At 34.5% G+C, this 13,434-nt stretch overlaps 1 protein-coding gene across 1 annotated transcript in view; it reads left to right on the top strand.

Annotated features, from left to right (window-relative positions):
* Window positions 1-13,434, top strand: part of SCAMP1 (secretory carrier membrane protein 1) — a 29,288-nt gene that overhangs the window by 6,736 nt on the left and 9,118 nt on the right. Inside the window, exons 3-6 of the mRNA XM_031557259.1 lie at window positions 3,615-3,713; window positions 3,967-4,078; window positions 7,186-7,314; window positions 12,394-12,553. Of these exons, the coding sequence (XP_031413119.1) occupies window positions 3,615-3,713; window positions 3,967-4,078; window positions 7,186-7,314; window positions 12,394-12,553 (500 nt within the window). The remainder of the gene's footprint in view (window positions 1-3,614; window positions 3,714-3,966; window positions 4,079-7,185; window positions 7,315-12,393; window positions 12,554-13,434) is intronic.

The following is a 13,434-nucleotide window of genomic DNA, read 5'->3' as shown; positions in this document are numbered from 1 at the left end:
ACACATAGAGTTAGTCTTTGAAGAATAAACTAGAAAAATACACTAAAGCAATTCTGAGCCTCCTCCATTGCAGGTACATTGGAATAATTAAGTTCATTTCCCTATATGCAAATTATGATAACACGAGTAATTATTATGATACAGTAGTGTACAAAAATGCGCGTGGTTCTTTCTGTTCTTGTTGAAGAAATCCTCTATTAACATAACTAGCTGTAGCTTATGAAGATGTTGGCCAGAATGTGATTTGTGTTGGAATTTTATTCTTAACTTATAGCAGTCTAGAAGATAGAGATATCCAGTGAGAAGTAATTAGTAGAAGCAGATATGTGATTTTTCTTTTTCCTCATCACCTCTGACTCTCTTACAAACTCTTCCTTCATTGTTTTCCTACACTGTGCACTAGCTGCAGCAAGTGATAATAAGTGATGAGTGTTCAATAGCATTACTCTAGCTTGAAGATAAAAGTATAGGAGAGTCAGCATCCATTTAGATGCCACCTGAGAGGAGACAAATCATATTGACTTTTTGCTGATTTTGAATTAAACAGTAAGTGTACAGTAAGTGTGCTCCTGGGGTTAGACAGCATTTGGAAACACAGAGGTTATTTCTAAAGAAAATTTAAAGAGTTTAAACTCTGGCAAGTAAGCATGAAACTCTAAGACAAGCTCTAAGGCAAAATAGTTGCCTTAACTGTTAACAGAATTAATTGAGAAACTTTCTTTCCTAGAAGGAAGAAGCTTCCACCATCTTTAAGGTTATAAGAATACGGATAGAAGTTAATGATGTAGGAAAAAGCTTGATGAATGATTTCTTACAAGTAGGAAATCAAAGGAAGTGTCTTAAACTTGAATACTCAATAAAATAGGCTGCAGAGCAGTAATAAATTGCCAGAATCGAGGTAGTATTTGGCAGAGTATTAAGAAAACTGGAATGGAAAGTTGCTAAAGTGTGAACTGGAATGTACCTCAGTTGGCCTTGCACTAGAGGAAAGAAAAGTGACAGCTGTCATACTTCAGAGAAAGCTTTTCATAGAATTCAAGATGATTCCATTTATTTATTGGCCAGGCAGAGGACAAAAATCTAAGCGTAAGAGGCTTTGGGTTTGTTGTTGTTTTCTTTCTTGCATTCTTATCAGACAGGGACAGTCTGTAAGTACAAACAACTGGGAGAACCCTGTATCTAATGACTGCAGCTTTTAAAAAATTCCCTCTTAACTATTTTTTTGTAACATTTCACTCAGCTGCCTCTATGCTGCAAGGTCTGGGAACCAGCAGCTCAAGAGACTGGAGTGAGTGAACTAGGTGCCAGTAGCTGTGGTTATGCCTCCAGGTAGTGATGTCCGCAGTATTAACTTGCTCTTTCTTCTGAGAGGGGAGGAATGGCACATTGTTGTGCGTATCTGTGTTTTACCATAGTCCTGTCAGTGTTCTGTGGGGATGTTGTTTAAGAAAGTTAGCGCCCTGCGTGGCTAGCTAGTTGGCCATATTAATGTCCTCAGAACGGGTGTGTATTTTTGTGGACCTTGAGTACGTGTTCAGCCTTGCTACAAACCTTTCATCAGCCTAAAACAGAGAGCCCTCAGGATACTGAGGTGGATGCACTGGGCTCTACCAGTAGGAGATTCCCCAGGTGGAGGGAGAGTCTCAGAGGAGTCCACAGTCTGAGACTGTTGGATGTGGTAGCAGTTATCCCTTGTCAGTTTATTTGCACCAAGATTCCAGGCTGCATATCCACAGCTCCAAATTACTATTTCTGTCTCATTTTTTCCATGGAGCACAGGCCTTTACCTCGGTTGCCAACTTTTTTCACAACTGTCCTTATATGCATAGTAAACAGCAAAAAGCTGTATAGGTGATTATAGCTAGCATAGAGTAGAGCCTGTATGTCTTCAGTGAGCATTAAAACCAGTTCCTTTACTTATAAGCATATGTAAGCGCTCCAGTCATTAGCAGCACTGCAGGCTGTTTCGATGATGTATCTTTAAAGGATAAGCATCTTTGAATTCATTGTTCAAATATTTTCTGGTCTACCAATCCAGTTTTAAACAGTATTACAGGTGCCTTTGAAAGGCTGTTGGAATCATTATGGAGACTGTAGGTGGTCCATCGTCTAGCAGACAGCTCCTATCAGTTATGCTTTCAAGGTCTTTAATTACTTCGGCTGCAGAGCTATAATAGTCATACTTCTGGGGGAGGGGGCTTCTTTAGCATTGTGCAGTTGTACAGCACATAATGTATGGAGTTTTTGTTCAGTAGGTTTTTGTGCAGAGTGTTATGTTTAAGTAGAAGATAAAACTCTTGGTAGTTACCTGGTTTTCATAGGATTTCTCGTGCAAAAGACCTTTTTTTGCTGTTGTTGTAGAATGCTCCAACATAAGGAGCAGCGGTATTAACAGTCTTTAACCAAATCTGTTATCCTAAAATGATGAATAATCTTTATAAGGATGAAAAGTTTAAGTCACTGATTATTTCTGAAAGAAAATGAGACCTCTGATATCTCTTTTTGTTAGAAGCTAATGTATAAAGATAGTTGTTTCCAGCATTTCAAAATTATGTTGCAGTATTACATATAGAGGTGGAATTTCCTATCATGCTGATTTCTCTTCAAAGTATTGAAGTGTATTTCAAAAGATGATTAGAAAAAGTGCATACAAAATGTACCAGATTATGATTTCCCACATTAGTGGTACTTAGTTGATTTCTGCTTTTTGTATTTTATTCACACTCCTCACCATATTTTTGTTACTGATTTTAGTCTTACTATTGTCCTGTGTCTTACAAGATCACAGAATAGCAAAGTCTTTTATACTGCAAGCTCTACACAAAGATAGGTGTGAATTGTACTTTTCTCCCCAAGCATATTAAAAAAAAAAAAAATCAACTGAATTTTTTATGAAAATGTAGCTCTACTATGATGTGAACTTGAGGCAATAGTTATTTCCTTGGTTTTGTAGTCATTGGTTAACATGAGAGATGTGAAAGCCAAAGATGTCAAAAAGAAATACAAAGAAAAACAGCTATCTGAGCTTTAATCCTGATCATCCAAAAAATTTTTGTGAATTTTTTTTTTTAAATGGAAAATGACCAATACTTGAAACACAGGTACCTGAAACTAGGTGCTACACTAAGTGCTACTGGGATAGTTAAACAATGTGTTACGATTCCTGAATTTGAACATTTAATACAGTGGATTGTTTCCAGGTAAGCAGGTAGTTTAGGCCTTTGTTAAGTAGAAAGTTCTGGAAGATGTTACTACAGATGACATAATGTTTGAGCATGAGATCATTGGCAAATCCAACAGCTCTCATAATAACTGTCCTTTCCCATACCCATTTCTGAACAAAATTAGAATTTCATTTACTTTCTAGTAATCACTAAAATTCTTTGTGTTTGTGGAAAGTAGTGCAGTGTAAAAACAACCAAGCAAAACACTGCATCATAGAATATATTTATCTTTTTTGCTAGAGGTAATAAATATTGCAGGCAGCATATCAGATTTTCAGGTTATCAGTAACACTTCCTTTAGAACAATTGTGTTAAATCTTACTGACTTAATAAAAGGATGGTTATTAGAATAGGAGACTGTTTCCCTATAACTGTCTCTTGTATTCTTAGGCTCCTCCAGGAAATGTGAAAATGTCTAATGTACCCAGTACTCAGCCAGCAATAATGAAACCAACAGAAGAACCACCTGCTTACACTCAAATTGCTAAGGTTTGTCTATAAATTTCAGGCACTAGATTTCTTTTAAATATAATTATGTAACATGCTTCTGGAACAGTCTTCTATAAATAAGTATTGTTTTTCTGCTGATTTATGAAAATTAACTGTGCTTTAACATAAACAGTTACTTCATGCAATACGGAGTAACTCATATGCAGAACTGGAAATGCTTAATTATGTGAAGTAGGCTTAGAATATTTATTTTTGTACATAATCAATATCTAATGTTGTCTGTTTTGTTCAGGAGCATGCCTTGGCTCAGGCAGAACTACTAAAGCGTCAAGAAGAATTGGAAAGAAAAGCTGCTGAACTGGATCGCAGAGAAAGGGAAATGCAGAATCTCAACCAGCAGGGGGGTATGCATGAAAATTGTTTTTTAATTGCAGAATTTAATTTTTTCTAAACAACTGTTTTTGCTTTATAGTTACATTGTAAAACAGATCTAAAAAGTTTTTTATAATCTCTTCTGGAAAATTCATCTCCTTTGGAACAGTTCATACAATTCAGTAAAAACTGGCTTGTACAGTGCAAATTTTTACAGCAGTAATATTAAATGTGGCCTTTGTTATATATTAGCCTCAGCTGTCAGTTATTTTTATTCTAATCTCCAAGCAATTCTTTTTAATAGAAGTGGAACGTTTACAGGAGTAACCTCATCTGTAGAATGTCTTTTTTTTCTCCTCTGTATTTATAACTGTAGAACATCTCAGTTTTGTAGCATTTTCTTATCTTCTACTATGTTCTGGGTATAATATTTATGCAAATAGCAGAAAGAATGTATCTAGTATTAATCTTTGATATGAAACTTCAGAATCCATAATCAAGATCTGCATCTCATTTTGCTACAAATTGTAACTGTGCTGCTTAACACTGTCAATTTTCATACGGCAATTTCACAAATGAGAAGATGGATATATTCTCCTAACTGAACATTTAGCTGAGGATGCTATTCCTTTTCAGAAGGAATAAATTTAGACTGAAATTATAAGAATACCCCAAAACACTTTGTGCAAGGATGACTTTTGTGTGGTCTTTTCACTTGCATCTTGATTTCTGTCCATTTTATTTCCACATGATTCTCTGAGGTTTTATTTGTTCCTTTGGAAATAAAATTGTATATCTCTATATGTATAATCACATAGTAATTCAAATTCATTTTCTAGCATGTTGTATACCACTAAGATCATCTTACAAAAAGAGTCACATTCCCTTCATAAAACCATTTTTATTTTCTCTGTACGTACTCTTTTCATTGTCTTCATTAAATCTCTGCCTGTCCTCCAACATAATGATTGTTTGGTTTATTTTTGCATTTCCTTCTCCATATTACCCTTCATATAATTTCAGTAACTTGCATTGTTGGTCTGAATTGATTGCTTTATTCTTTTGTCTTTTGTGACAATGTTATTCTTTTTCATCTCTGTTTCAGGGAATAGAAGTCTAATACCTGATGTGTGTTTCAGAGTATTTTTAAGTAGTATTTATTGTTTTACCTGGTTCAGTTGTTGACGTTGAAGTGCTTAAAGAATGTGTAAGAAACTAGAGGATTACTCATGAAGGCTAAACAGAAATGAGAGCTCCTGAAGCTTTAAGGAGAATGCTGAGTTTTTAGCAAATGCCCAAGTAAAAGATGCTGCAAAGTGTGAATTGTGCATTGTGACTGAGAAAAATACTCTCTTCCTTTTATTTTTCTTTCGTGCTCTGATTCTAACTGCTTTGGAAATGCTGGAGGGGTGTCTTGATTGCAGGATAGAGCATTCTGTAATCATACTGTAGATATATGCAGCCACCATTCTGAATTAAATGCAAATCTCAGACACTCATCCTGTACAGCTGACCTACAGTTCTAAGATCTTAAAGCCTGGTAGGTCTGCTCAACTCCACACCTTTGGTCTTCTCTGTTCACATCTTGTGCAGTACTGCTTGTGAGCTGGCTGAAGTGTGCTGCTTCTTATTCCAGCTTGTTCATTTGGGTATGTCTTAAAAAAATCCATCAGTGTACTTTCATGAAGCTGGTTGGGATATCTTCAGTGACACGCCCACAGTACGAGTGCAGTTATGTTCACAGGTCTTGAGGTGAGGTAGTAATGTTGTATTGAATTAAATAAATCTGAGCTAGATCTTTGCTTATGATTCAGTACTGGAACATGAGTATCTTAAAATAATGATATATAAAATATCAAACCATCTTACTATGCTGTCTTGCCGTCTTAGTTGAAAACTCGTGCTGGGTTGTAAAAGCATATCAAATAGCATTATTAGTAACTTGAATTATTTGATTATATATCTGAGTTTTTCTGTTACTCTTGAAACTGAGAGAAACAATCATATACTGCCAAATAAAGATCGGAATTTTTATCAATATTTTTTATAGAAGAAACTTCATAGTAGTTTTTAAAACAAATGGGCATATTAATTGATTAACTTTTGTATGTTCTCATTATAAATCATCAGCTCTAAAAGCCTAGGTGAATAAACCTCCAATGGAAGAGGCAGACTTTCAGCAGATCCTCACTGTTTAGGAGTTCTGTGGACAGAACTGCCAACTTCATCGTATGTTGAGTGAGGAAAGAATTTATTTCATTGTAGAAGTATGTAAGATTTGCTAGCTTTTCTGCTAGGTGAAACACTAGTGAAGCTGTAGTTGATGAAATTTGCATGCAAAGCATTGTCAGAATTTCAAATAAAGATACATTTAATTTTGTCTTTAACTCCCCTTTTTGAATGTGGTGATTTACATATCTGTTGTATACAGGATTTGAAATGTGGTGAATGTTAGAATTATCTCAGCTGGATCTCTGAATCTGTGTGTGTTTATCCCAATAGATCAGCATGCAGGAATAAAAGGTTGTGTTGTCTTTGAGTCCTGACTGTGTCTGAAAAATTTATATAAAAATGTAATTAGTGCTGTAGGGGCATCTTCTTGTAGTTGAGAGAATTTTAATAGCTGCTTTTCTCAACTTTTATGGGCTTGAAGCAATACTTTGACTATAAACTGTATTGGGAACTAGTTAAAAGTTTTAGAGATAGCCAGATGTTAAAAATGCCAGGATTCTGAGAATTAAGATGGCATTTCTATCTCTGGCCTTTGTATTCAACAAAATGAGTAGGTGAGTATAGCACATCTTGGAGAAACGTGCATTTACAGGATAATAAGCCCTGAAAATTTGTTTTTCTTACCAAAGCTTACAGATTTTTTTTCAGTGTTTCTTTTCTTGGTCCTTTATAGGAACTATCAGGTGCTTGCTTAGGCATTTACATAGATAAAATAGATATAATACAGTCATTTTCTTGATCTGTCTGAATTTCATCGTATCTTATTTCTAAAATTTGTGTTAGGATTGGTAATAAAACTCTTGGGTTTTGGTAACCTTAGCTATCTATAATCTCTTTTTCTAGTATAGAGAGATTGAACTTGTATTATAATGTATTTTTCTGTTTTTTTTTTAATTATTATTTGCAGGTAGAAAAAATAACTGGCCACCTCTTCCTGAGAATTTTCCAGTGGGCCCATGTTTCTACCAGGACTTCTCTGTAGACATTCCTGTAGAATTCCAGAAGACTGTAAAAATTATGTACTACTTGTGGATGTGTAAGTATTTTTTTTTTTTTAAAGAAGAAACAAATCGCTAATTCAGACTTGATGATCACGCTTCCTACTTTGGTTTTTGCAACATCTGTGATGATATATTTTTAAAATCCAGAAATCAAATATTTAAATGAAACCTTTTTGTTAATTTTGACTTTAGAAACACTGAATTATTTCATAGAAACTTCCCTGGGGATAAAAGGTTTATCCTAAAGCAGTTTTGCATTATATATTGTATTCTATTTTAAATCTCATTATTATCATAAATCAATATTTGACCATTTGTTACCTTAGAAATAATTTTACTATTTTTAAAATCAATTTGTATATGAAGAAATTGTACATCTCTATATGAATAATACATGGTTCACAATTCATGGTTGGTGTTAGTATACTGTGATTTAAAAAGTGTAATATCCATTTGCTTTAATATGCATACTTACAATTCTGTGTAGTTTTAGTATTTTAGTATAATTTAGTATTATTATTCGTATGTTGCCCTCATTCAGACAGTGTGTTTTGAGGAAATGCTGAATGAACCAAATATATAAATGACATTCTACCCCTTTGCAAGGATCAGGGATCACCAAACACACCAAAGGACACAGTCTCCAAGTAGAGATCCTTCCCTTGTGGTTGCCAGCCCTTAAATGCGGTTAGGGAGGAATGGAGCTATGATTTATGCCTTCCAATCACACAGGTGAATTGCTTCCACCTGTGCTCTCAGGGTTGGCTATGCCCCCCACCAGGTGTGCTCAATCGCTGGTTCAGGCCGTGACCTAACAGTTCCCATACAGCTGTTAGTATGATTGAAGTATGTGTATGAAACTTGTAAAATGAGTAGTGAACATTAAATCAATTCCACCTCATTCAATTCATCAATTCCACACACCTGCTTGCTGTTTTCATTGCTGGGTCATCAATCATTAACATAAGTCCATTGTAGGTAGAACACATGATTAGTCATTCTCAAGAATCAGACAGGCATTTCAGATTTATATCAAAGGAAAGGTTAAGGGCTCAAGAATGTTAAGATGCTAGCTGTGGCCACTTTCAGAATTGGATTTTGAAAGTCCCGTGTTTTTTAAACACAAGTTCAGTTGGTCGGTAAGAATTTGAATATTGTTTTTCTTTTCTCCTTCTTACAATACATAAAGAAAGCAGTAATATAGAATTTCAAAATATATTTGAGTTCTGCACTCATAAGATTACTGATTTTCTTCTTAAGAAACTGTGGTTTTGAATCCTCTTTCTCTTGTCTTTCTTTAGATCTCCTACTCTCTGACTTAAGGATTACTAAGGAGGGAAATGAGCATAGTAAAGAAAGATAGATTATCTATTTGAGTCTAAAAAGAGATCGTTGAATACTTCAGGGCTGACTGCTTTAGGGTTTTAGGGCTGATATCTATGTAGTTTAGCTCATATCTTATTACAATAGCTACATTTCTTGGTGGAGGCAGTCACCACAGCAAACCGACTACTTTCTGCTTGTTACTGTACTTTCTATTCTATCCTCTTTCAGAACTTCCTGGGACTTTTAAGGCCTAGGTATAAATCTGGTACTGACTGCTCTGCACTTTGTAAAGTTGTTTTCCTGTCCTTTTTTTTTTTTTTTTTTTAGCAGCTGTAAGAACATGTCATTTAGTGTGTTTCTGTGTTGGTTTGGTTAGTGCCAATTTTAATACTTTTTCTTGGCCATTGTGTATCTGAAGAAACTGTTTTTTTCCTGTTTCGGATCTGTGCATACCTTATCTCATGAAAATACAAACCTGCTTGTATCCTTATTCCTGTGAATTCATCCATATTTTCTCTGCTTCTACCAGAAGTCACAGTCATCTGGTTCCTTGATGTGGTTTTTTTCTTTGCACGCATCTTTTTTTTCCTCCTGGAAAGAGCCACCCTTTTTTCTTTTTTCACTGTGTGTCTTTTTTTTTTTTTTTTAATTTTTTTATTTTTTGGACTATAGCGGTTACATGGTAATGGCTTCTGTCAGCTGCTAATGGTGTGTTTCTGTACTCTCTTTTTTGCTACCACTGCTGTTTTGGTGACTTGCAGATGAAATAGCAGTTTTCCTGTCTGTGTGGCAGTGGGCACTAGTTTTTAAATCTGTTTTTAAATGCTGCTAGAAGTGAAATATTTGTCTCTTGATCACTTCCTGACGCCAAACTTTCTTTGGCTCACAAGCCAGTTTTCTAGTTTCACTCCCCACAGCACAATTGCATGTGCAAAAAGAGCAGTGTCAATTTTCAAGGAATTTTTCTTATTTAAAGTTAAAAATTGAAGATCTCTTTAATCTTATGGAAGTCTTCATGGCATTTGGCTTGGTAATTTGTTTGAGCTTTTTCTTCTCCTGTGACAAGATTTTCAAAGCAAATGATTTAAACTACAGATGATGGTGGAAATATACTCTAAGGTGTCAAATTTTATTATATTTTTCTATTTACGGTTCTTTTGTCTCATCCATTCTGCTGTCTGAGGATACAATCAGTAGTGTATTCATCTGCACGGATGTTTTGTTTTGGCATTTCCTGATACCTTCAAGTGTGGGCACTTCATAAGCTCCTTCCAAGTGTGCTCTAGTGTTGCTGTCTTTATCATTAGATGATGTTTCCAAGTATGTAACTTACTTCTCCAGTGCTGATCTTACTTGTGTCATCTACTGTTGTTACAAAAGATGCATGTGTCCCCTTTAGTTACTTATTTATTTTTTTCAAGTGAGCTAGCATAGTTCACTCAACAGTTTTTTGTAGGTCATGTTTTCTAGAGTTCTGATCGTTTTGTTGTTATCTTACATATCTGCTATTTGGTCCACTTCAAATTATTATGGCATTTTTACTACGTAGCATCTAGAATTGGACAGTGTGGATTGGGTCCAGTATTTTAGCTGAAGTCTTAATGTGTTGTGTATAGAAAGAAAAAAAACTTCATACTTCTGATAGTATATGCTCATACTCCTGCACACTATTAACAATTTTTCCTTTTTTTGCAACAGCTTGGTGTTGTCCACTCATGGTTTTGTGGTGGTGGTGGTGTGTGGTGACTGTTTTAGTCATAAGCCCATTCAGGAAGAGCAACACATCCATGAGTTGTGTTGGTTGGCCAGTGGGCTGTGTATTGAGAGACATTCTTTGTTTTCTAAACTTCAGTTTGGGTGAATTTTCAAAATGAAAATTATCTTGTGCTGATCAAAGCCTGTTTTATTCCTATGGCAAATATTTGTCATTTTCAAGGTGCGTGTGCAGATGTCCCCCACTCCTTTCTAGAAAGAGCAGGACAGACAAGGAACAAAAGTCTAAGCTAAATTTTAAGCTGACTTGTGGCTTCAAAATTCTCCGTAGATATCTCATTCCAGTCAAGTCATTCTGTTAAAAGGTGGCAGCCCAGCTGGTTCCTGAGGAAAAAGCGTATTTTTTTGCCATGTAGCCCAGTGAGGACTTTATTGTCACAGTCACCAGATGAGTGCAGAGTTCTGCCAAAGACTGAAGTAATTCCAGCACTCAGAGTTGTCTTTGAAGAGGTAGAATATTTTTAGGACTGTTACACGGAACTTGGAAACACCTGCCTACTCCTGTAGTGTTTGTGTGAAGGCATTAGCTCTCAGAACAAATGCATCTAGTAACAAATGCTTCTAGTAATCAAGGAGATTTTCCTGTTTTCCAGTATTGTCTAGAAAGAAGACGACGACTACCACCTCATAGTTAGTTTTCTCATATTTATGAAAGTATAGTAAGAGTTTGTATCATTTGCTGTGCTTCCTGACGAGTAAACACCAGAATTCTAGCGTGAATTTCTTGGAACAGTGCTAAGATATATAAATGAATTAAGCTCACTTTATTTAAAAGTATGTTTTTCTGGTTTTGGTGACTCTGAAAGAGGGATTTTTCTGAGGAAGTTGTTTTGAGTTCCTTTATTTTTGGAGCAGTGATGTAGGCATTTTGTTTATCCACTTTTTTTTTTCCCAGTAAGTTGATTTAAGGCTTGCTTAAAGTACTAACTGAGAGGGAATGAAGGAAAAAGCCTTGAAGACTTTTTTCAGAATCTTTGCAATCTTACCAGTTCTTCTGTTGAACTTACCTTACAGTAGAATGACTAAAATATTTCTCTGGACTTAAGCAGCTTCTTGCAGCGTTGTTTGCATACGTGTTTACATATGTGTTTGCTGCACGTTTTACAGTGAGCTGGTAGAATCACTCCTGAATCACTGAGTATTGTTGAACAGACACAGAAATTCATTTTTATCTTCTGAGTATCCAGAAAAAAAAATAATTTCCATGCCAGATGCTATGGAAGTGTTTCATAATCAGATACTATGAAAATATTTTCATAATGTAGTATTTCTTACTACTGCTGTGTTTTTTGTTCCAGGAGTAAAGCATTTTTGAAATAACTGTCAGAATGCCAATGCATTTCCTTTAGTTGAAATTTTAATCTGTAACGTGATTTTTGTTTTATGGATCAATGTATTTTCAAACTAGGGTATTTTGCTCTACTACATGTAAGACAGATAGTTTTTGGTAAAAATACATTTGATGTATTTTATATTTAGATTATATGTTGAAAGTTCCTTTTAAATTAGAACATGTCTAATATATATGTCTAATAGAGCATGTTTAATATATTTTGCATCACTTGTAGCATTGTCTTTAAAAATATATGGTAAAACAGTGGACATGTGTTTTAATATTAAGGCTGATACTCTGTATTTATTTACTTGAGTTATTGTAAGAGAAAGTAAACAGCCTAGTAAAAAGTGCATATGTGCATAGTCAATATCTATACTAGAAGAATCACCCATTACTGCTGTAAAAACTTCTTTCTTCATCTTTTTAGTTTTAAGTGTTTTATCTTCACCATATACCTGTTAAGACTTGATTTCTTTCATTCAATGCTTTCACGTGGAAATGTGGGAATGTTAACTTTACCTGAAAGTTACAAAACTATATAAAAATCAGTTGGATTATTGCAGAGAGGATAATGTTTTATTTTCAGCATGTTTAGTTTTTTGTGTGTTACTTTAACAGTTAATCTTTTCATATATAACCATAATTTAATTAAGGCTTTTTTTTATTTGTGCTTCTGCAGTCCATACAGTGACACTGTTTCTTAATATCTTTGGATGTTTGGCCTGGTTTTATGTTGATGCTACTCGAGGTGTTGATTTTGGATTGAGTATCCTCTGGTTCTTGCTTTTTACACCTTGTTCTTTTGTCTGCTGGTACAGACCACTTTATGGAGCCTTCAGGTAAAAACTTCATCTTGACTCGTAATACATTTCTTAAATATTCTACTTGTAGAAGTGCATTAACATTCCAGAATTTTTGTGATTAGGATGATCCTTTAATCTGACTTGATTAGAAACAAATAGTATGTTTGCCATTAATTTAATTTCTGTATTTGAAATATAAACAGCAGTACTTAGGAATATCATGGAACATCCTTTAAAATATTTACCGTTTCTACCATTGACATAGTAATAACTTCTTTTTATTGGGCTCGTAACAATTTTAAGCAAAATTCTCATTATATTTCTATCCCTTTGTGCCTGAGTAGATTTATAATTAAAGGTTCTTAAATTTTTGGCTTCCTAAATGAAATTAATGAAATTTACACTCCATGTTTTATTGTCTAGTGGCCTGAAATGCCTGAAGTTGTTGTGGACTGAGATTCTTAAGCTTGAGTAAAGCTAGTATTTAATCATCAAGTTCCAATTTTTTTTTTTCCAGCTTTTACTGATCTGCATTTGGTAGGCTTCACAATCTTGAAATGTATCAGTGTTGAAAAACAGAATGGTTGCAAAATTGAACTTTGTTTCAATCAACATGAGAAAATTTGAATTTTCTTGCTCTTAGAATTTTTTTAAAATTGATTTTTATATTGAACTGAATCAGAATGTTGTCAGATTAAATACACTTAAATTTTTAGAGAAAAAATGCAGTTTAGCATAATTTTTGGGCTAAATTACATGTTTCTTTTTGATAACCAGGGAAATGCTGTTGTACCTACGTATCTTTGAAGATTTGTGTAGCTTAAACTACGTTTTCTCCTGTCAACTTGTTTTTTACTAACAAACAGTAATGCCAGAATGCATGATAAATAATAACTGGTTGGGGTTTTTTTTTTTTT

This window comes from Meleagris gallopavo, chromosome Z, assembly GCF_000146605.3.
Source record: "Meleagris gallopavo isolate NT-WF06-2002-E0010 breed Aviagen turkey brand Nicholas breeding stock chromosome Z, Turkey_5.1, whole genome shotgun sequence".
NCBI classification, from domain to species: Eukaryota; Metazoa; Chordata; class Aves; order Galliformes; family Phasianidae; genus Meleagris; species Meleagris gallopavo.
The sequence above is the reverse complement of the archived record's forward strand: the minus strand, read 5'-3'. Positions and strand labels throughout refer to the sequence as shown.